Source organism: Parasteatoda tepidariorum, chromosome 2 (genome assembly GCF_982258835.1).
Source record: "Parasteatoda tepidariorum strain Cologne lab strain chromosome 2, Ptep-v5.0, whole genome shotgun sequence".
Classification (NCBI taxonomy): Eukaryota; Metazoa; Arthropoda; class Arachnida; order Araneae; family Theridiidae; genus Parasteatoda; species Parasteatoda tepidariorum.
Window position 1 is genome coordinate 82,410,396 of NC_141756.1, and position 23,690 is coordinate 82,434,085.

The 23,690-nt window shown below is 28.9% G+C and overlaps 1 protein-coding gene across 6 annotated transcripts in view; it reads left to right on the forward strand.

The window, feature by feature from the left end:
* The window catches only part of LRP1 (LDL receptor protein 1), a 137,418-nt gene that overhangs the window by 78,833 nt on the left and 34,895 nt on the right, over positions 1–23,690 (forward strand). For 5 of the 6 annotated variants that reach the window (XM_087157618.1, XM_087157622.1, XM_087157620.1 and 2 more), the window contains exons 52-66: positions 860–1,003; positions 2,491–2,607; positions 2,804–2,938; positions 6,522–6,641; positions 6,741–6,863; positions 6,954–7,082; positions 9,608–9,727; positions 10,340–10,468; positions 11,449–11,654; positions 12,517–12,704; positions 17,119–17,336; positions 18,015–18,203; positions 20,477–20,615; positions 20,735–20,955; positions 23,222–23,353. In XM_087157618.1, coding sequence (XP_087013744.1) covers positions 860–1,003; positions 2,491–2,607; positions 2,804–2,938; positions 6,522–6,641; positions 6,741–6,863; positions 6,954–7,082; positions 9,608–9,727; positions 10,340–10,468; positions 11,449–11,654; positions 12,517–12,704; positions 17,119–17,336; positions 18,015–18,203; positions 20,477–20,615; positions 20,735–20,955; positions 23,222–23,353 — 2,310 coding nt within the window. The remainder of the gene's footprint in view (positions 1–859; positions 1,004–2,490; positions 2,608–2,803; positions 2,939–6,521; positions 6,642–6,740; positions 6,864–6,953; positions 7,083–9,607; positions 9,728–10,339; positions 10,469–11,448; positions 11,655–12,516; positions 12,705–17,118; positions 17,337–18,014; positions 18,204–20,476; positions 20,616–20,734; positions 20,956–23,221; positions 23,354–23,690) is intronic. The other variant, XM_087157621.1, reaches the window with a different exon arrangement.

Here is a 23,690-nt window from a genome sequence, read left to right on the forward strand (position 1 = left end):
ATTCATATTAATTTGTTTTTGAAATCAAACATCAAAATTCGTATTCATATGGTTTTTAAAATTGAATACTCAAATTCTTATTAGCATGATTTAAATAAATAAATAAATAAATAAAATCTTGATATTTTTTAAAACTTTTAAAGGTGTCCTACAATTTTTTTGCTGAAATTTCAGCCATTTTTTAATGATATAAAAAGTATTTTTGCACATAACATTTTAGGATTTCTATTTTCATCTTTTTTGATTTTTTACCCAACTCATCCCTGTGGTGTGAATTAATCTAGAGTTTTATAAAAATTAATTAAATTTTTAAAAATTGGTGATTTTCAAGCAAATTTTGCCGAAATAAGGTGGCAAGGAAAGGGTTGAAACTATTTGCAAGAGTTAATCAAGAGCTTGATGGAAGTATTTTAATTCGCAGAAAGTTTTTCATTTTATCTAAGTCTAGTGATCAAATTATATTTAACTTAGTAAAGATTATTCTTGCTTTTTAAAAGTATGATATGCAGCAAAGTGACAGTTGTCTAAAATTTTATTTTATTATTTGTCATCGATTTTCAAGCAAATTGTTTTATTTATTCATTATCATTTTTGATCTGATTGTTTTGAGGCTCAAAATAAACAAAGTTAAAAACAATATTGTAGAACTTTTTAAAACTAATAGAAAAATTTCTTATTGATTACTGGTTAGTATATATAAAAATTAGTTGAGATGCTATGAACTTAATAGGTGTTCATTAATAAAGTTGTAAAACTCGTACATATACTGCATGTTGATAAAAATAAGTATAATCCTAAATGAATTTCGCATATTTTTGAACAAATGGTGATTGTTTTATTTTCTATCTTTTTTTTCAAGAAGTTTCAGAAACATCCTGTCCAGCCAATTCTTTCCATTGTGAAGGAAGTGAATTATGTATTCCAGAAACTTGGAAGTGTGATAGAGATGATGACTGCAATGATGGATTAAATGGAACTGTTAGCTCAGATGAAAGGGATTGTAGTAAGTTTCTAATTTTGCAGTATCTCTCTTGAGAAAACTGGTAAATATGTTTAAAAAGTTGATAAAAATTAGTTGGTTAATTGTCTGCCAGTTAAAAGATCATGCGCCGTCTTATATGTTTAATACAATTTTGTTGGTAAAATCAGAGGTCAAAAAGACTACATTTTTTTTGTAGTTAACTGCAACTTCTTTGTTACAAATCTAGTTAGCAACTGCAACTATTTTAATGTAGTGATTATAAACTACTTTCAAAATCTAGCCACTCTTCTTAATTACATTTATGTAACGAATTTGGCTTGAAGACTCAATTTACAAAATATGTTCAAAGTGAATAAAACTTTAAAGATTATATTTAGTTCAAGAAATACTAGAATATTATCAAATATTTGTAATAAGGTATACCAAAAGATACTGAACAAAATTTGTTCCTCCTAATCTTTGAAATTGATTGTGAGTGTGCATTTAAAGACACAGCTATGTTTTGAGTGAATTGATAAATTAACTATAATTTATAAGATAAAATCTACGAGATAAAATCTACAACGCCGGGCCACATAGGCATTCTCATTGTGTCTACTTTCAGACTTTCGTAACATTTGCACCTATTGGATTTTTTGAAAAATTAATGGCATTTAACCATTTTACTCTATTAAGTTAGCGTTACAAATAGTTACCAGTAACTGCCACAAACTAGCATTTTTTTTGTCCTACTCACTATACTACTTTTTTTAGAAATACTTAGTGTATTGAACCAAATTATGAAGAAATAGCGACTATAGTAGTTTCGCTACTTGTAGTGCCTTATTTCCAACCTCTGAGTAAAATACATTTCAATTTTACATAACTGATAACTTTTTTAGGTTTTACAATTTTCTTAAGTGCATTTCTTTCGTACTAATAATTTTTAGAAAAGTTTTTTTTTTAAAATTTTACTATTGTACATAATTTGAATTTTTTTTGTTATTTTATAATTCTTTATTTTTTTACGAAATCTTTTACAAAAATATTATACATAGTTAAAAAGTCATTTTTTTTGTTGTGAAAAATTAAATCAAACTATACGTTATAAAAATAATCGTGCCCATTAAGACATTTTTTTTAAATTCACTATATGGATATTCAGTCACAATTTTCAATAATTAAAACAACTTTTAATTCTATAGAAAGAAAGCCATTAGTTTAATTATCCTTATTTTTTCATTTTTAATTGCGAAAATATTTTGAATTATTGATCTGCAGAATTTTATAAGTATTATATGCATATATCGAACAGGAATAAAATATTTGCATTTTTAGAAATCATGTTAACTTCTTTGTTTTCAAAATATCGTACAAACTTACTTTAGATACCTTTGGATTGAAAACTAATATATTTACTCTTATTTTGTGAAGTTTACACAATTATAAACAAGCTGCATTGTAATACTTATTTTTCTTTTTTTTAAATTGTAATCATTGTTGCAATGTTTCCTATTTTTCTTCTGTAGAATATGGTTGCCATTCAGATCAATTTCAATGTAACAATCAAGACTGCATTCCAGCTGTGTGGAGATGCGATGGTCACCCTGATTGTCTCGACAAGTCCGATGAAACAGATCAGTGCAGTATGAAATATTTTTATTTTCAATAAACTAAAACAACCACATAATATTTCCTTATTAAAATTCTGAAAAACTAAAGTTTTTTTTAAAAAAATTTAAGAAAAAAATAAATTACTTGTTATTAGTTACTTATTCAACTAGGTTTTTCACTAGCTGTTAAAATCTCAGAGATTTCTTGTGACCAAAATTTATCTTCCAGGCACCAGGCAGTGTGAGAGTCATGAATTCCGTTGCAACAACACGGGTCAGTGTATTCCTCTCAACTGGCTATGTGATGGCGAAAATGATTGTGGTGATGAAGAAGCATCTGATGAGCATCCAGAAAGAGGATGTGGTAAGTACATCTTAGGATTATGAAGCTTCTCTATAAATGAATATCAAGAAATTTCTTTTGAAGGTGATGATTTATTTTCAATTGTCCATTATTCTATTCCAGAGTGGTATAGACAAGCAATTATATGTTAAAAAATCATGAACTGCTTTAATGAAGAAGCGGGTATGAAAAATAAAAAAAATCTTTTATTTTTAAAATTATGGAGCTCCATAAAAATAAATATTTTTCATTTTTAATATATGTATGAATTACTTTTAAAAATAACCTGGAGGCCCTGTGGCAGGATTTTTTCGAGCTATCTATGACAAAACTGTCCAGCACTAATGTCTTTCTGCAAGACACTTTTAATAATTACAAACATGTTAATAATTTAAAATAACAAAAGTCCTGTGTTTACAAAGAAAAACTATAATTTTTTTTAATTGAGCAGGTAATAATTTTTTATTCTAATTTGGGTGATATCTCGCATTTTGTATGTGTGTGTGTGTGGGGGGGAAGAGTGCACAAATTATTTCCTACGCATTTTGTAAGTAACCATCACAATAAAAAGATAATTAGAAATCATGTAATCCGTGTTATCGAAAAAAAAGATCGAAGACGAAATCATGCGAATTGGACTCCTCAAAAAGGGTTTCTCAAATGCTTAATGAATAATTGTAATATTGTATAAAAAATATTGAATTTAAAAACTATTGAGAAATCAATAGCTGCCAAAAATTAGGTAGACTCATTGCCTTAAAAATGAAATACTCAAATGCACGATTCGAATTTTCCATATTATTTGAAATAAATCGAGATATTAAAAAACCACATGAAAATCAATATAAATAACTGCCGAAAATACAATCAAAGCATTACATTGTTTTATGATATTGTTGGCGTAAATTAAGCTATTCAAAAATTTATTATCTATTCTAAATGTATGGTTCAAATATTACATGTAAATTTCTGTAGAAAAGAAAACTAAAATTTTTTACTTTTCAAAAGAAAAATCTTTCTGCAAGAACTGTGTAACGTTCTGCGACGATGTCGCCATGTCGCTGCGATTCTGCCGCGGGGCCTGGAGGATGTTGCTGCAGGGGCAAGCCCCACAGGACACTTCCATTATGAAATCAAAAATGCAAGCAATATGTATAAATTAGAATAGTTTTCGTAAAGGGATTCCATGTATTGCTTATTAATTGCTTTAATTTATTTGCTAAGGCGCTTTTTTTAGCTATGTGCATTCAAATGAGTTAGTGGAAGTGTAAGAAATAAAAACAAATTTTAATAAATTCAAAACATATAGCAATCATGTAATGGTTTTAGAGTTCTATGCTAGAGAGATACTCTCAAAGTTGATTTTATTCTGAACTCAACTCAAGGTTATTGAATAAAAAGATTAATGATTGTATTTATGATTTTTATTGAATGAACGAATATTACTTTTTAATTAATAGGAAATAATTTATGCATATCTTTGCATGACTTTGAACTTAAAAAAGGAACCCAAAAACATGCATTATCAGCAGCTTTATATATTCTTTGGCTGGTAAAATTGACTACATTTGTTAGCAAAATCTTAAATGGGTTGTTGCATTAAGTAAAGAATGTTTTAGTCTTTTATTTTTTTTAAAGATTAGCAGTACTGATCCCTTTTTTTTATTGTCTAATATTACTCTAGTTTGTCTACTCATGTTTCAGTGTGTAAACTTTACATGTTCTTTGAAACAAACAATTGGTAGAGCAAGTTAACAAAGCTGTGACAAAACTGAAAAAAGAACCCAAAAATATGCTTTGCCTACGGCTTTATATACTCTTTGGCTGTTAAAGTTTTGCTGAATGCATTAGCCAGCAAAATCTTAAAAATGTTGTGTTAAGTAAAGAACATTTTAATCTTTCAATTTTTTAGGATTAGTAGCACTGTTCCTTATTTTCATTATCTTTTATCACTTTAGTTAGTCTATGTTTCAGCCTGTAAACTTTACACACTCTTCGGGGCAAGCGATTGGTACAACAAGCTCACAAATCTGAGACAGTTGAAACCGGGGAAATATCATCTTGATTAAAATTTAAAAATTTCGATGTAAATATTGTTCTTAACATTAATTACTACAGGGTAGATTGCCCAGTTTCACAATATTGTATGGTTCATTAACTCATTAGTATATGGAATTAGCCACTTATCGTGATCAGATTTGTTAAATTGAGAAGATTCTATTAATTACTTATTTAAAATGGATGATCTTTTAGTGGATTTAGCAGTAGACTAAAGTATGTGTCAGTCTGTAAACTTTACACACTCTTTGGAAATAACAATCTGTACAACAAGCTAACACAGCTGAGACAGTTTAAACCTGGAAATCGTCTAATTAAAATTTCAAAATAACAATAGCAACAATTTTTTTTTCTTTTAATGCTATGCAAAATTTCAAAATTATATATAAATACAAAGAAATATATAAAAAAAATATATAAATACATAAATAAAAAAATATATGTAAATTCATAAATATAAAAAAATATATAAATACAGAATTCAAAAAAAAAATATCCACCAAATATTGTGATTAAATTTGATCGCAAAATTAAAAAAAAGAATGAAAAATTCCACCTCTATACTATGAGTACTTTCAATATAGTTCTTGACCTTAATTACTACAGGGTATGTTGCACGCTTACACGTTAATTGTTTAGCTCGTAAACTTATTAGTTAATGGAATTCTCTTATTGCGATCAGATTTTAAAAATTTAGAAGATTCTATTAATTACTTATTTAAATTAGATATACTTTTAGCATATTTAGCAGTTTATTGGAATTAAAAATGTAAGGTACTGATGGAAGCACATGAAATGGCAGGCACTGTATTAGAAAATGGTTTGATTTTTGAAACAGCCCTTATTAACCTAAGGTCTTGATCTAGTTCAGTGCGTTAAAAAAAAACAGACAAACAATTTTTAATATAACTTTATTAACAAAATATAACTAATAGTTCTAAGTATAGACTTTTATTAATGAAAAAAATATTTAATTAGTTTTAAAGTAGACGCCTTTTGCAGAGGCCCAAACCCTTATTGAATTTTTTAGCAGTTGGCCGCAAGCCTTCTTCCTTTAATCTATCCTATTTCCACTGAAGCAATTGCTTTAGTGTAGAGAATCCAAATTTTTGTGTACAACAATTGTCTACAGAGCAAACGTATGATTTTTTTCGCACTGCCCTTTTCCTTGTTTAAACAATTCTAAAATTGATCTTCTGCTTGATATTGTACAAAACCAAAAACCAATAAGTGAAATAAAATATATATTATGAAATTTTTTATAATTAAAGTATTACACAAAAAGGACTCACAATTTAAAAAGAAATTAGTTGATCCGATTACTCTGTCTGAGTTTTTTAGTCACACCCAGTAAATGTATGCTGAATCTGCACTGCTGCCCTTAATTACCAATTAATATGTGTATGAGAGTTTGCTATAATTTTTTTAAATGCATTTTCTTAAAATATACTAAATTTTATTGATTTGTAGTTACTTTTTTTTATTAGTTATCACATTTGAGAAAAACATTTAAAATGTATTCAAATTTTGAATTCGTCTATCTTAGTTGAAAACGCCTGCAAATCAAATGAGTTTCAGTGCCTGAATTTTGTTTGCATTGGGAGAAACTTTTATTGTGATGGTGACAATGACTGTGGTGATAACTCTGATGAACCATCTTTATGTCGTAAGTATTCCTTTAATATTTAATCTTTGTAACTGTTAGTTTTATTGAATATTTTAATGTATAATGTTCATTTGTCTTTATTTATTATTTTAATTTTAGCTCATCGACATTGCAAGGAGGATGAATTTGAATGTTCTAACAAACGCTGTATCTTAAAAACCTTAAAGTGCAATAAACATGATGATTGTGGTGATGAAAGTGATGAAAATCTAGAAACTTGTGGTAAGCATATTATTTGAATTTCATGTCATCAGTAGATCTTTTGAATATGAATAAGATATTGAGTTATTATGCTATGTTTTTCCTCCGCAGGCCAGCCTTCAAACATAACATCCTGTAGTGAATCCGAGTTCAAATGTCAGAATGAAAAATGTGTTGCCATGTCAGTGTTATGCAATGGGCAAAATGATTGTGGGGATTATTCAGATGAAAATAAGTGTAGTAAGTTACTTTTGAATAATTTTTTTCATTTGTCTTCTGTTGTTTATCATGACAAAATTTAAAATATGAGCAAAATCGGTTGAATAGTCCCTGAGAAATCAAAACTTAAATATCTGACTTTTTTTTAAAAAACTTGATTTCTCAGGAACTATCAGACCGATTTCACACAAATTTAGTATTTTGCTGTTTAAAATTGCATTCTTCAAAATGATGTAAAAAATTGTATAACTTACAATTCAAATTTTTTTTTACTATTATCAAATAAAATAATAGCAAATAACAAATACTTGCTAGACGTTTTTTTTCTCCATGCATAAACAAATATTATAATTGCGTGCAAAAATGTTTCAATTTGTTTAAAAGTTTTAGACATATGGCGAAAGATGCAAAAAATGTAAAATTGACATTAAGGGGTCCATACTTTGGACTGCTCTTCTGACCAAACTGTGGGGACCATATTTCCTAGATTGCGGCAATTCTCTATATTTTGGGGATCAAAAATCCGAATCTCTCGAAAAAAAGATATGTTTATTCAGAGAAAGCACATTTTTGTGTCTGATTTCGTTTCTTGAAATATTGCCTGCTCTATTGATTAACATGTTTGGAGTCATCCTCTCAAATCATTAAGAATGAGTCCTAGAACGTGAAGATCCGATCAATAGATCGAAAGTTGTTTGGGGTGGTTTTTTTTGACGCACTCTACATGGGTCTAATGAAATAATCCAAGAACAGAATTTTATCCGTTAAGAATTTACTTGCAAAAGTATTTCAAATTAACTTTCTAAAAAAGATATACATAATGTAAAGCTTTATACACCATTAATAAATTTCTATGATTTTTAATCAAGACATATCAATGCATTATAAACAAAGAGATAGTTGTGAATAACTCTGTTTCAATTTATCCATTTGAAAAACTATTTTTTTTAATATTATATACTGTAAATTTTGTATCATTTCTCATGTTTCCATTACATATAAAAATATTTTTAGAAACAATACTTTAATTTAGGTTCAGAAAAAATAGAACAACAAAAACAGGGTGTGTAGCATTTTTAAAAAGTACTTAAAGGTGTATATTTTCGATTTTCGTGTTTTAAAAACCTTTAAAGGTGCTTTTTTTCATTGGGTGTTTATAAAAAATGCTTACTTTTCTCTTTTCCAAAATGAGATTTTTCCTTTACCATGTTGATTTTCGCCAAGAATTATACAAAAAGACACTGTTCAAATTTTTCTATTTAACGTTTTTACAATTAACTAAACCCCAATCTATTTCGGCGTACCCACGGTGCGTAGCATACGAAAACGTCATACGTTTTACATATTACACAAATTTCATGATTTTCGACAATTGTCAAAAACTATACCAAAAGTTTTTTTCCTCTTTTTTTGACATGACGGTTAAAACCGGATAAAACAGTCAATTGTCAAAAACTTGCCAACCCTGCTTACTTATTATACTTTTTTAAAGCGTTTAAAAATATATTTAAGTGCTTGAAAAGTGCTTAAAAGTGCTTATTTTTTGTTAAGAAATTTGGCTATGCACTCTGAAAAAGTTAAGATAATTTATTCAAGTGTGTTTCAAAAATATAATACAATGATTTTTAAAATATACCTTAAAGCTACAAATTTAACCTGATTAATTGGTTGCCACATATCTTTATTTGTGGGCAAATGTATCATATCCAGAGTAATTTCAAAAAATTTTGTAGACTGCATAATTTTTTTAAAATGTTTTTTAAGTTTTAGAAATTTTCAACATCCTAATCAAAAAAAGTGGGTCGACTTATACATTTGGATGGGTGATAGGTTATATTGGGATATATGGCAAACTGTGGTGTATTCCTCTAATTCAATTTATAATTTTAAAGGCTAGCTCTGCTATCATTACTGTATTTCTGACCTTATTACATTTATTCAATTTTCATGTGGGCAATTTTATATATAAAACTGTAGGCACAATAAAAGAGAAAATTTTTTACTGGTTAAAACGTTTATGTATTTGCCTCTTCTGCTTTTTATGCTATATATTCAATTCAATCTTTACTGAAGTAAAATTTATTAAATTATCATATTTTTTTAAGTTATTTTCTTAATAAACTTTTACATGATATTAAATGATGTTTTTAGTTAGAAACGAAATTGATTACTATCATTCTCTTAGGCATGCTGTCTTACTTAAACATTAATTTAGAATTTTTTAGTGAGATACTTTTATTCTGAAAAAATGAAAAAGAAATAATTTACTTCAAGTTTTAAGACTAAGGTCCTAATAGTATAAATCCTTAATATAAAAAGTGTATTTAAGTTATCTGAGTTACATATTTATGCAGTAATGAAGTGAACTAATTAGATGATAGAATCTCTTGAAATTCCTATAATTTCTGTACAGTAACTATCAAGAAAAATGTTACTTTTGTTTCTGTTACATAATGTTTGAAAATACATAACTATTTTGCTATGCTACCAAATATCATCAGTATTAAAACATAACGAAAAACTTTTTTCTTCTTTTTTTCATTTAGATATTAATGAATGTGAATCAGAATTTACATGTGCCCATAAGTGTGTTGATCTTCCTATTGGATATAAATGTACTTGCCGTGATGGTTATCGCCCTATTAGTGATGGACAAATATGTGAAGGTAAATATTAATAATTTATTAAATTGTTTTTTTCTCCCTCGTCTACCAAGAGCTATGAAACTTTGCTATTTGCAGCGAATAGTCGAAAAAAGTAAAACTCAAATATTACTTTTTTTATTTAACGATAAATTCATGCATAATATTATTAATGTTAGGTATATGTAGAGTAATGTTAGGTATATGGTACCTATGTCGAATTAAGTAGTAAAAGTACCTTTAAATTCCACTAATTTGAAATTTGTTTTTATGTATTATTGTACTTGTATAGCTAGTTTGGAAAGTTGGCTCCTCTGGTCACGTACACATTAATGATCATTTTATCAACTGATTTGTTGGTTATTTTAGCATTATGGTAATTTAAGCTGAAGAAGTACAGTAACATTGCTGTTGTTCCAGAAAAGATCTTATTTTCTCTTTAATAAACGTTTAGTAGGTAATGGGCAAATTATTTAGGTAGTTTGCAAATTACCTAGGTAATAAGTGAAATTGAAGCAATTTTCAACACTTTAACAGATCTCTCTAGTTGATCTGTACAATAGCTAGATAACCTGTGGAATAACTGATTTTTGCACTTCAGTGGTAACATGTGTTCAAAAATTGAAATTATTCTAGATATTGATGAATGCAAAGAGGAGCATCCATGCAGCCAACATTGCCGTAATACCCAAGGATCATACAAGTGTATCTGTGAAACAGGCTACCTCTCACTAGACGGTGGTGTAACATGTAAAGCTAACACCTGTGAGTATTATTGCTTAATATTATAAATGTTCTATATTTCCAGGGCCAGTTATGTCATAACAATAAGCTTACAAATGTGACCTTATTGAGCAAAGTAAAATATGACTTTCCCATGTCTTCAATTTTCAATTTCTAACTAATTAATATTTTCTCTGCAAGTTTGGAATGGTGACATTTCTGTAATTATAAAACTCAATCAATTGGACTGGGAATTTTTCTATTGGATTCTAGTTCAGCTGCATGATTTCTGATGGCTCCAACTGGACTGAGAATCATTCTATGGGATTTTACTTCAGTTGTGTGGTTTCAGATAATTCCAACTGGATGGAAAATCATTCTATTGGATTCTACTTCTGTTGAATCATTTCACATTGCTCCAACTGGACTGGAAATCATTATATTGGATTACAGTTCGATTGTATGATTTTAGGTTGCTCCAACTGGACTGAAAATCATTCTATTGGATTCTAGTTCAGTTACATGATTTCAGATTAATCAGTCTGCTAGATACTAGATAATACATAATGATGGTATCTTAAAGTTCGATTATTTCAGTTGTCTATGCCAGATGTTGTTTTAAAACATGCCTTTTTACAAAAGGTTAACTGATTTTAATGTTATATGCTTAGTTGGATTTTTTAATTTTCTTTTTTCAATGTAAACTTTATTTTCTGCAGTTAATAGGATTTTTTTAATGTGTTTTGCTAATATTAATTTAAAATTTTTTCCCATACTAATGTTCTATATTTTCTATCTTTTCAGCTTGTGATTTAAAATAGTAAAGATCTTTTACTTTAGTTGTTAGATAAAGAATAAAAAATATTAGTTGCGATATACTTTTTTATGCATTTTGGAGAAGGATCCTTCCTAACAGTTTTCTCTTTTTTCCTGTGGGATCATGTATATCTTATTATAATTTATATTATTTGAAAACCAAATTTTGCTGTTTAATAATTATGTATATCTTTATTCTCTTATAGCTGTGAAACCAATGCTTATATTTTCCAATCGTTATTATATTCGACAAATTGATCTTCATGGCTTTGACACAGAGCTTTTGGCTCGTAATTTAACCAATTCTGTTGCCCTTGATTTTGATTGGATGGAAAATTGTCTCTACTGGTCAGATGTTACCGCACTTGGAAGCAGCATTAAAAGAATGTGTTTGAGCACTCCTGGGCATCAGGTATTACAAGTTCTAGAAATCTTTCCTAAAAATATTTTAAATGTTGTGGGTTATTTTTAAAGTTTTATTTATTACATAAATGCTTATGAAAAGACAATTAGAAAAAGAATCATATACATTTAAACAATACTCTTTAAAATTACTAGTTAAAATAAAAACTTATTTGAGTTATCCTTTGAAATATAAGAACCCAATAGGAAAAAGAGAATATAGATAAGACACTTTTACAGAACCATGTTAAATGGAAAGAAAAAAAATAATGTTTTAAAACTCTGACTAATCATTCCCAAGGTTGATAAGAGCAAAAGAGGGATTAAAATAATTAAAAACCAAATCATTTCTTTAGTGGGAGTAGTTAAGTGAGTCTCCAGTTTATTTTGCCTGGAAGCTTTATTCTTCAGTGAAAAAGAATCAGGTGATTTTAATCCATCTTTTGCCCTAATAAATCTTCATAATGGTCGATAATAGAGCTCGATAATGCTATTACTTTACTATTTACAGGGATTCTAAAAAATCAATATTAAGTGTGGCAATTGCAAAACATAATATGTGTAGGGGCATGCGCGCCATTCCATAGCGTAACGAGGAAAAATTATTATTCTCCTGTAAGACTCGATAAACTTTGGATGTGGATAAATACTTTAACCCTTTCAAAATCCACAATATGTCCAGCTGTTGTTGTTTTTGTACCTATTGTTATTAATAAAAAACAAAAAGTGCAGCTGGTGGTCCGTCGTGATTTACTAAAATGTCAAGCGTGTTGGTTTTAGGCCGACAATATGAATGCAGAATTCAACTATGCTTTAACTTTAGATGATAAAAGTTTTCAATTTTTAGGAGTGAATATTAATATTTGTTACAGTTGCTGCATGCTGGATCAGTGCAAAGTCCCGATGGTTTAGCTGTTGATTGGATAGGGCGTAATCTTTACTGGTGTGACAAAGGAAAAGATACTATTGAAGTGTCAACACTGGATGGAAGGTTTCGAAAAGTTCTCATTAGGAAAGGATTGCAAGAGCCTAGAGCCATTGTCTTAGATCCTTATCAAGGGTGAATCTCTTTTATTTGTTCAGTATTATGCAGATGCTTTTAGTTATATAGTTAAATTTATTTTCAATCTTTTTTTTCAAATATTTTTATCATCCCTTTTTATATAAAAGCAAAATTCATTTTAAATTTGAATGCAGTTGTGTTACCAAGTATGAATGTTTTCTCTATATATTAAAATTTGTAATCAGTGCTGCCACATTTTTGGATGTTTAACTATGCATTGCATTTAGTTTTGCTGCATAAAGATAAGACTTGAAATTATGAAAATATCTAGACAAATGTACACAGATTATAATTAAATTTAAAAAAATTCTGACATACAGCAAGTAATTTAAGAATTATCAACTTTTAAACTTGTGGTAAAAAATACCATTCAAGGTGCTCCGCAGCAGAAAGAAATGGAATAAAAATTTAATGTGCTGAAAGAGCTAAATTAGCATGAGTTTTTTTTTTTTTTTTTTTTTTTTTTTGTAAAATTTTCCTCAGCTTTTGACTGTTTTTATCCATTTTGTAGGAAAATTTTCTCTCTTTTGAGATCTTTATTTTAAAAGCTTGCCTTGCGTTGATGTTAAAGGGGGGAAAAATAGAGAGAGTTTAGATATTGTCGACTATAAATCTTAACCCTCTGACTGCTCATCCCGCGATTTCCGCGGACATGTGTTTTTTTCTTTTATTGATGAGCGCATCCCGTTTAGCAGTATTAAACGTTTAATTTACGTTTTGACCCAACAGATGTCGTTAGTTGTCCACTAAATTGCCATATTTGAAGGCGTGTAGTGTAAAGCGATTTCGGTCCAAAAATTGAGCAGTCAGAGAGTTAAGATTTATTTTAAATACATCATTATATTTATAATGCACATGTCAGGCAAATGAATAAGAAAGCTTTCTATTATTGCTTCCACATTAATTGCTGAAATTGGAGTAAATGTCTTCTGATAACATCATTAAAAATCTTTTATTATTTACAATTTCTTACAAATTTATTTCCTTTAGCAAATGTTAAAAGTATATTTTGACATTGTTTTAATAATTTGATAACAGTAAATTTTCATTTAAACTAGCCTTATTTATTGATCATTACAGTTACAAAAATTATTTTTAGTCCAGGGCTATTCCATGGTAACTTACGTTACATTCACATAAACTTTATTGTATTGAGAGCTTAGAAGCAAACAAATAATATGAATACACATATTAAAATAAAGTGATTTCTTAAAATTACAATCAAAACCAAAAGGAATATAATTAAAATAATTATTATTTTTCAATTTAAACAGTGTAAAAGCCTGAAATTAGTGTGGTAACTTACGTTACCGAAAAAGGAATGGCATAAATTTGCAATATACTTGAAGGCAAAATTCTGTTCTTACATAAAAGTTTCATGATTAAGATTATATGTATCATTTTTCTGACATGTTTAAATATTTCTTATGCCTAGATTTAAGATTTTATTTCAAAAGTTAAATTAAATATAATTTTTTAAGTGGGTAACTTACGTTACAGTAACTTACGTTACGAAATTCCCTTTGTATCAAACTTTTATCAAATAATGTACAAATGCAAATTATGTTATTTAAACAGTATAGTGCAAGGGAGAAAAAGTGTACATGAAGTAATTTCAGATACTTTTGATTCACACATAACTGCAAACTTATTAAGTCTTCTGTTATTAACAAGTACAGGGGGCTCAATTCTTTTCACCATGCTTTCTTTCTGGTAGAATATTTCATCTCTTTTTTCTGGCCATTTACAATAGATTCCCGCAGCAGCCATTACATTGACTTTAAATTCTTGCTCTGCAACAGACATTACCACACCAGAATATAACTTGTCCTCCTATCTAACTATACATCAACCCCCAGCGTTTATCTTGGATTCATCATTTTCTTTTTCAACATCTTTCACTAAAAAAAACTCTTCTGGTATGCCTTCTTGTACTCTTAAATGGTGGATCTGCTTAATGTTTTTAATCTGTAGAGATTTTGAGAATAGACTAGACACTCCACTCATCTGTTCTAGAGACTCGCACTCAGCTGTTTTTTCTAAACATAAAATAAATTTCTAAAGAATTTCGTAAGATGGAACATTATAAATTTTGCTGAAGGCTTCCTTAGTCAATCCGAACTTTTCATGATGCTTACAAACACAGACATTGCCTGGAAGTTTGCTACTAAGCAAGACATGCTTTGGACGGAGCTCAAAGAATTTAGTTTTTCCAATTTTCCATTCTGGATTTTCTTCCATAAACATTTGGTGCATTTCTCGATCTGAATGATGAAGATGCCGTGCTTGTACTTTCTTTTTGCTACCATTAGCATCTCTAATTATAACTACATCCTTAACTCCCGGTGCCTGTCGAAAGATTTCGTTCAACTTTGAAAACATATGAATGCCAACAGCTAAATTAATAACTTAAAGCAAAGAGTTTCATTGAAATTAATATCTTAAGGCAGTGATAATTTATTTAAACTTCGGTATTGTAACTGGATACATCTTATTTAGTTTGTATGCCAATTTTCAAGAGGAATAAACTCATTTCACATTGGTAACTTACATTGCATGCATGTCAGTAACTTACGTTACACATATTGAATGGAGCTCAAAACAATAAATAAGTAATATTTGAAAAGAAAACTATTGCTGCTTATTTAGTGTTAGCCTCTAAGGAAGAAAAAATATTATTCTTACTTTTGTATCACTTGTTCTTTTTTACACACAAAATTTTTTTCTAGTTTTTGGTAACTTACGTTACATGCATTAATGTTTAGTTGAAATTTATATAATTAAGTGAATTTAACAACAAAAACTTATTTTAACACTGCACAATATTTCTATTAAGTGTAATAAACAATATTTATTCTTTGGAACATTTTGAAATTAAAATATTGTTAACTTACTGATTTTCAAAAACTGACCATGTTCTTCACCCAAATCAGAACAAGTAAATGCCAATGTTCAATGGGTTACCAACACTAAAAAATTAAATTCTCAAAAAAAATAATTATAAATTATCAAACTTCAAACCTTTCTAATTCAGAAAACATCCAAAATGATAACATTATTCTTATTTGAATTTTCCAAAGCTTTTCCCCTTTTTCATGGAATTGCCCTCCAGCTTATTATTCATTTACTAAAGATTCTTATCTTATTGAACAATAAAGATTTAATCCAAATATAGCACTGTTCATATGTTTTGATAACCTCTGCTCTCGTGGTAAGACTAGGTACTACCTGGTTTTACCCCCATTCCCTTGATGTGAGTCTATGCTGGTCTCACGAAAGCTGCAGTGCTGCCGAGGAAGAAGATAATTTCATCCAATGCAAAACAGAGGTTTTACGAGCCCAAGTACAAGATTTATTGCGGGCGCAAAACACAAAAAGGCTTCTTTATATATTTTATAGAATTTTTGAAAGCCCTTTATACAAAATTGTTGTTTGTATATAAATATAAAAAAATTCCTTGTTTCTATGGTTTTGTGGAGTGTGTAGGTACACTTAAAGTATCAGAAGGTTTACAGGTTAAACATTAAGATTTTAATAACCACATCACAAACATACACGCTATGGCAAAATAATAAAGTTAGAGAGAGATAGGACTACACGTCCGTTTGCAATGAATTTTTAGCAGAGAAAGATGCTGTGTTCGGTTCGGATCTCACCAGAGAAATGAATTAGCCACACCTTTAATGTGCAATGATTGGCTAGATTTAATTTGAGAAATTATATTATTGGATTAGAATTTTGATAGACAGTAGATTTAAGTTTCAGTTCCCAATTTTGGGTTTCAGTTTCAAATTAAAAGTTTCACTTCGTGAAAATTGTGATTGACGCATAAAGAAAAAGAAAAATAGTTATGGGTCACCACATTTCTTTAAAAAAACAAAACAATCTAATTGATAAATACAATATATTTTTTAGGAAATTTTGGTTTAGTCTTCAGCAACTCCATGCCCCAAGACAATTGTCACCTGTCCCTTGAGTATACCCTTGACTACAATCTATGTAAATTACATGCATAATTTTCTTAAATTGTCATCTAAAATAGAACTGTCTGTTACTTTTTCACTGAAATTCTAGTATTTTTAAATTTTCCATGGAGTTAAAGTTAACTTATGTACCTAGTCTTCAACCATTAGACCAGGTGATTCGATTTTTTCTAGAATTTTTTTTATTTTTTTTATCAAAAAGTAGCACATCTACGATTTTTCAGGAATGGCCGCATTGTACACAATTAAACAATGAATATCTTGTTAAATATGACAGTTTCTAGGTCGAATAGTTAAGCTCCAAACGTCTTTAAAATCTTTGCTACCCGATCATGCCCCATTTCCCCCTATCTATCTGCATATATATTTATAATTTATACGTGTGTATATTGAAATAGATGTTTGGATGTTAATACTTCACATTGTAGGCATATGTACTGGACTGATTGGGGTGATAAACCATACATTGGAAAAGCTGGCATGGATGGTACCCAATTTATTAAACTTATAAATGAGTCTCTCGGCTGGCCTAACGCTCTTACCATAGACTATGTTACACGAGAAATATTTTGGGCTGACGCTAAGGAGGATTACATTGCTGTAGCTGATTTGGATGGCAAGAATAGACGAACTGTCATTAAGAAAGGTGTGTGTCCATTTTATTATTTAATATTATAGTTTTTGCTTTGGTTTAAAATTATTTAAAATTAATTTTATTGAAAAGGCAGTTTTAAGTTTAAAGTGCAAAACATTAGTGAAGAGTTATAAAGACTCATTATTTTTTACTAAGTTAAATTACATTTTGAAATCTTCAACAAACAATATTTTTTCATTAGTTAATTAACCTTAAGTGTTGTCACCAAATTTGTAATGCTAATCCAGTTCTTTTCTCAAAGATGGTAGATATTTATTAACAAAAAGTGATATAAGTTTTAAATTATAAAAAATTAATAACACTTTCCTTAAAGTGAAAGGCAAAATTAAACTATATTCAAATTTTGTGGAACCTATGCAGAAAATCTTAATTTGTTACACACTTTTTGATGGTATTCCTCTACATGAAAGTAATAACTTAATCGCAACTTGCTATAAATAATATTTTACTCTCACACAATCAATTTAAATAATTGTTTGCTGAGCATAAAGGGGAAAAAAGAATTAATATTTAAGTTAAATGTGAAATTAAGTGCATTTTATGCATCTTTATAGTTTTTTGGAAGTAATTCATTAGAAAAATAATTTTATAAATTACAGATTGCTTATTTTTATTAAATAAATAAATTTATTATTTAATTAAAAGTGTTGAAAAATATTTTTCTTTTAGGTCAATTTGATGCTATCCACCACATATTTGCTTTAACTGTGTTTGAAGATCAATTATATTGGACAGATTGGGTCACAAAAAGTATTGAACGCTGCCATAAATACCATTGTTTAAATTATTCTACTATAGCGACAACTACACATCGACCAATGGATATTCAAGTGTTTCATCCATTTAGACAAACTCCTTGTAAGCATACCTTATTACTCCCTAGAACAGATTTCTTAAATTTTTTTTTTTTATTCTGTAGACTCCTAAATTCAATACTTGAAGGTCAGTTATTTAAACTTTTGCTAGATTTTACTTCCTAGAGAAAGCTTTCTAAATTTCACACATGAATGTTGTTATCAGAGAACATACATTAGATCAAAATACCATAGATGTTTAAAAGAATATTAGCATTTTTCAGGATTTTTAAAATAATGTTATTGATGTGTATAATGCTGGCATTTTCCTTTTAAATTTAAGATAAATTTAAATGTATTCTTTCATAGGAATGGAAACACAAATTTCGTAATTTTGTTTTTTGTAGCATTAAAATGTCTACACATAATATTTTGAATGTACTGCTGCTTGTTTCTTCCTGATTTTTATTTACATTTCAAATTATTTGTTTTCAAACTTAAAAAAGTATGTGATTTCTGGTAAACTTTTCCTAATATCAATGCTCTCAATGTTTTGTTTTTGTTGTCTTACTTATTTTTCTTTTTTTAAAAAATATTTTATATTTAGTGAAGCTTTTATTCAATATAAAATTCTATAAATTCATATAAAATACTTCCATTTGTAAATAAATTACATCAAGTAAACAACCAAAGAAAAATTTTGTACATATCTAACTCTTTGTTTCATACTATAATCATTATAAAATTAGTTAAGTATACCAACTTCATTTCTAAAACATAATATGTAAATGAAATTGTTTTTAAAATTATGTATATAGGTATAATTTCATGATATCTCAATCTGGTGGTTTTATTGATTTTTTTTTAAATCTGAGTCTGAGATTTGATATTTCTTACTTATTTGCGAACATTGACTTCATTATTTAGTATTAAATTTCAAAAATAATGTTTGTTTCCTGCAATTAGATTGGCAAATCAAACTATGCACATTCATGGTAAAATTTTTTTATTGGTTCTCAAAAATTTGAATTAATTTTAGTTGCTTTATTGATTTTTATGAAGTCTAATGTTAATTCAACTGTTATTTCATTTAATTATTTAACTATTATCTAAATTTCTCGTTTTTATATTGAAAATGTAAAAATCGTAGCTTTAATTTTCTGCTTATAATTATCTGACTAAATTGAAATCTTTTATCATTCTCTTCTCACTATTTTATTTTTTTAAATGAAATTGTAATTTCCATCTTTTTAAAATATATAAGAAGAATTTGTAATTGTACTTTATTTAAGTTGCACTAGATTTGTATAATAAGTTATCTGGGAAGCATCCCTGAGGATGGTTCGAAGACATGCCATCACAATTGTGATCCTCTGCGGAAGGGCGGACTCCTCCTCTTTAGTAGCCAATGACCTGCTTGCAAAGTCAATCACTTTACGACAGAACAGTTTAACGAGGACCAATGCCTTGCGATCTCAGCCCCTTCACAGGCTAATCAAAGTGGACATCCACTCGCTCACTGACAGCAGCCAGTATCGCTTTACTTTAGCAATCTACTGAGAAGCATGTCTTACAATTAGTCCACTTTGGGACATGAAATGCATTAAAAGATATTAGCCAAATTTTTAAATTGATCAGGTGAGCTTTTTTGATAAAAAACCAAGATTTCAACTAGGCCATAGGATGTTTTTGTGTATTGTGTTGTTATACTAGAAGCGTGTACAGTTCCTATTTCGAAACTATATTAAGCATACCTGCCAAGTTTCCTGTGTTTTAACAAAGACTCCTGTATTTTACGACTATTTCATGTTTACCCGTAAATTCTGTAATTTCTCCTTATTTGTTGAAGAATTTAAGAAATATTAAATTTAGGCGATATCTGCTGATGGCAAAAATAGTTTTTTTATTCCTCAACAGATTATTACAACTATTGCCAGTACTGCAGTATGTTGAGTGTTAATAGTTTAAGTAACTATAAATAATGGTTTAAAAAATCTTCTTTAGATTAAGATTTGTATACATATTTTTTACTTCGCTAAATGTAAGTGCTTATATTATTTCCAATTTTGATTTCCATTTTTGACTCACATGATTATGCATGATGCATCAAAACTTTACTCGCAGCCTAAAAATGTCCCTAGTAAAATGTCCGTTATTTTATATCTCCCATGTTGGCAGGTATTACTAAGGAAGAAAGTAAAAAAATGTCCTCTCTGGAAGAAGTGTGGCTACTCTCTGTTTGCTCAAAGCACTTATTATTTAAAGCATGTATTTATTTTTTCTTTTTGTTGCACTAATATTATTAAAATAGTGTTGTTCTCAATATTTTTTAATTAGTAAAAACTACCAACCCATGCACAACTGCTGGCTGCACTACTCTCTGCCTCTTGAAACCTGGGGGAGATGCTTTGTGTGCTTGTCCTGAAAATTATGTCTTAGAAGATGACAGTGTTTCATGCAGAAATAATTGCACCAGGTACTAAGAAAACAGTTCCGACCTTAGCTTCTATTTAGTTTCCCTTATAATGAACAAATTTTTTTTAAAAAAAATAAATCAAATAAAGCATTGATTTTGACTTAGTTTTCTTATCACAGTTCCCAATTTGTTTGTGCTGCCACCTATAAATGCATTCCTAGCTGGTGGTATTGTGACACTCAAGATGACTGTGGTGATAAATCAGATGAACCAGAAGACTGTCCACCTTTCCACTGTAGCCCTGGACAGTTCCAGTGTAAAAATCACAACTGCATTCAACCCAATCAAATATGCGATCGAGTGAGTCAGTGTAGAGATAACTCTGATGAAACTGACTGTGGTAAGTAATCAACAAACACTGAACTTATATTATTTATAGTTGTTCTTCGTGTTATTGCCTTTGTTCATTTATTTATTTATAATTTTGAATAATACTATGCAGCTTCTAGACTTGTGTAATTTTCGGTATATCCCTCCCCCCCCCCAAAAAAAAACTTTTCCAACATTTATTTTTATGTAAAAACGCACTCTGATTATTTCTTTATTAAATTTTATAATGTGTCATCTTATAATTAGGACTGCAGAAAATTAAAAGGATTAACTCTATATTTACTATAATTTCAAAAAAAATAAAAGTTAATTTTATAATATATTTGTAAAAATTTAATCTCAAAGACCACCACCTTGTTTTTGGTGGAGGAGAAAATCTCCCCACCTATTAGAGTCAATTTTTAAATTTTTTCCTCCAGAACAAATTGAAGTGTTTCAGCAATTTTTAAAAGTTGTATAAATTAAAATGTTATTCAAAGTGCTCAGTTTTCAAATGAGCACACTATATATTTTCAGTGAAGTTTTTATTTAGTGGGACACGCAAGGATGACAAAGAAAAATCAAATGATAATGATTAATTAAAGTTTAATAAATAATTACTGTAATAGTAATATTTTTCCATCAGTGTGACTTCATATCAATGGTAAGGCGGGAAATTTGACATATGTTATCAAGACAAAAAATCCTTGTTCGTCAATAATTCTTTTTTGGTTGGAAACAATTATTTCAGTTCATAAACCACCATTTGACAAGCTCTAGCCTATACTACTCTAAACCGCTATTCATAACCAACATTTATTTATATATTTCAAATGGAAAAATTAAAAGACAATTACAACGATAAATACGAAGAACCATGTAAGGAACAGGGATGAGATTCTTCCGCGGATTCGCGGATTTCCGATTTTTCTCAGATTTTTCCATTTTTCCCGCTAATTTCCGCCGAAATTTTTTTTTGCGCAAGTTAAAATACTTTATGAGGAATTTAATTTTCCGCGGAGCGAAATTATTGAAGTCCTCATTCCTCCCTCTGAAGTTTCTCTAAAAATCATTTCCTTGGGATAAAACTGGTTGACTTTTATACAGGGATGAGATTTTCTTCGGTTTTTTCTCTCGAATTTCAGCCTTTTTATCAAAAACTCAGATTCTCTAAAAGCTTCGTTTTATTTATTTATTTATAAATATCCCGTTTTTTTAAAAAAAATTCAGTCGTTAAAGTCAAATTATTATATTTATTTACAATTTTCAAAGAAAAACAGAAAATTCAAACTACGTCCTAGCTGCTAATCCTTCCGCATGTTTACTTATATTAGCTATTTTCTCCGATTTCACGCACAGAAAATAAGATTTTCCGTATTTTTTATCCGTCGGCCGGATAGCTCGTATTTTCGTAATTTAGACGTCGCTACTTCTTGTATTCTGGAGAGAAAGCAAACAAAAAAAGCGAAAAAAAATAGAGGTGGAATTGTGGTGAAAATATTTATTTGCTCATTCAATTAATCTTGTAAATTTTTATTTATTGTGTAAGCAAAAAACAATTCAAACAATCCTTTTAGAAATCCCAAGTCCCGACTCTGTGAATATCTCGATTTTTATTCACGCGATTTTAATATCAATCATCGATTTTCGTATTTACCTGATTTAAAAGTTGCGCATTGCAATTCTTATTTACGCTTTTTAAATATCGTACATTATGACTCGTATTTACGAGATTTAAAAATCTAATATGTAGCAACTCGAGCTTAAAATCTAATGTCGTGATTCGTTTTTGCGGTTGTAATATCGCGCGATTTTAAAATTATGCATCTTGATCTAAAAATTACGCATCATGATTTGTATTTTCGCATTTTTTAAATCCGATGTAGAGTTTTATATGCACATGATTTAAAAGCCTCATATCGGGATTTATAATCACATGGATTACAAGTTTAAACAAAAATTAGACAAAAAAAAGTGCGATTTATATATATATATATATATATATATATATATTATTGGATTTCCTCTTTTTTACTTTCTGACTACTCTCATCCCTGAAGGAATAAATATATATATAGAGAAAAACGTAAGAGAACAAGAGAAGCAGTTGTAACAATAGTTTATGAATCCAAATGGTCCCTGGCCTCTCAGTAGCGGTCCACAAGAGAATGTTTGGTTAAAACTCGGCAAAGGATAAGATGGTCGACATCCATGACCCATCTGAGATTACAGATATGACTTGAAACTATACAGTAATTAATATTCTATACAGTATGTTTAATTCATTTATATTTCAGATAAACATACTTGTCTCTTAAGTCAATTCAAATGTCCAAGAAATGGAACAACACAGGCTTACTGTATTGGTTTAGCTAGTCATTGTGATGGTACAAAAGACTGCTTAGGTGGTGAAGATGAAATGAATTGCAGTAAGTAGTACAATTTTATACTCACACACATACATGCATAACTAAACACTTTCCAACGCTAGTTGGTCTACCCTCGCAGAGTTGTGTTTATGTGGCTAACACATAGCTTTGCTCTGTATGTTTGGGTTTCTCTAACAGTTTTATTTCTATGATCAGTTTTTAACCTAATTGACATTTCTCAAACTATAGATTTAAAAAAATTGTATTGTGTATGTAATTAGAAATGACTGTGAATTATGTAAGGTGCAAATCTAAGAGGGTGGGAACTTGTGCACGAATTCACTACTTTTCGCTGGCCATGCTGCTTTTGGTATCACTGTTGCAAAAAAATAGGGAT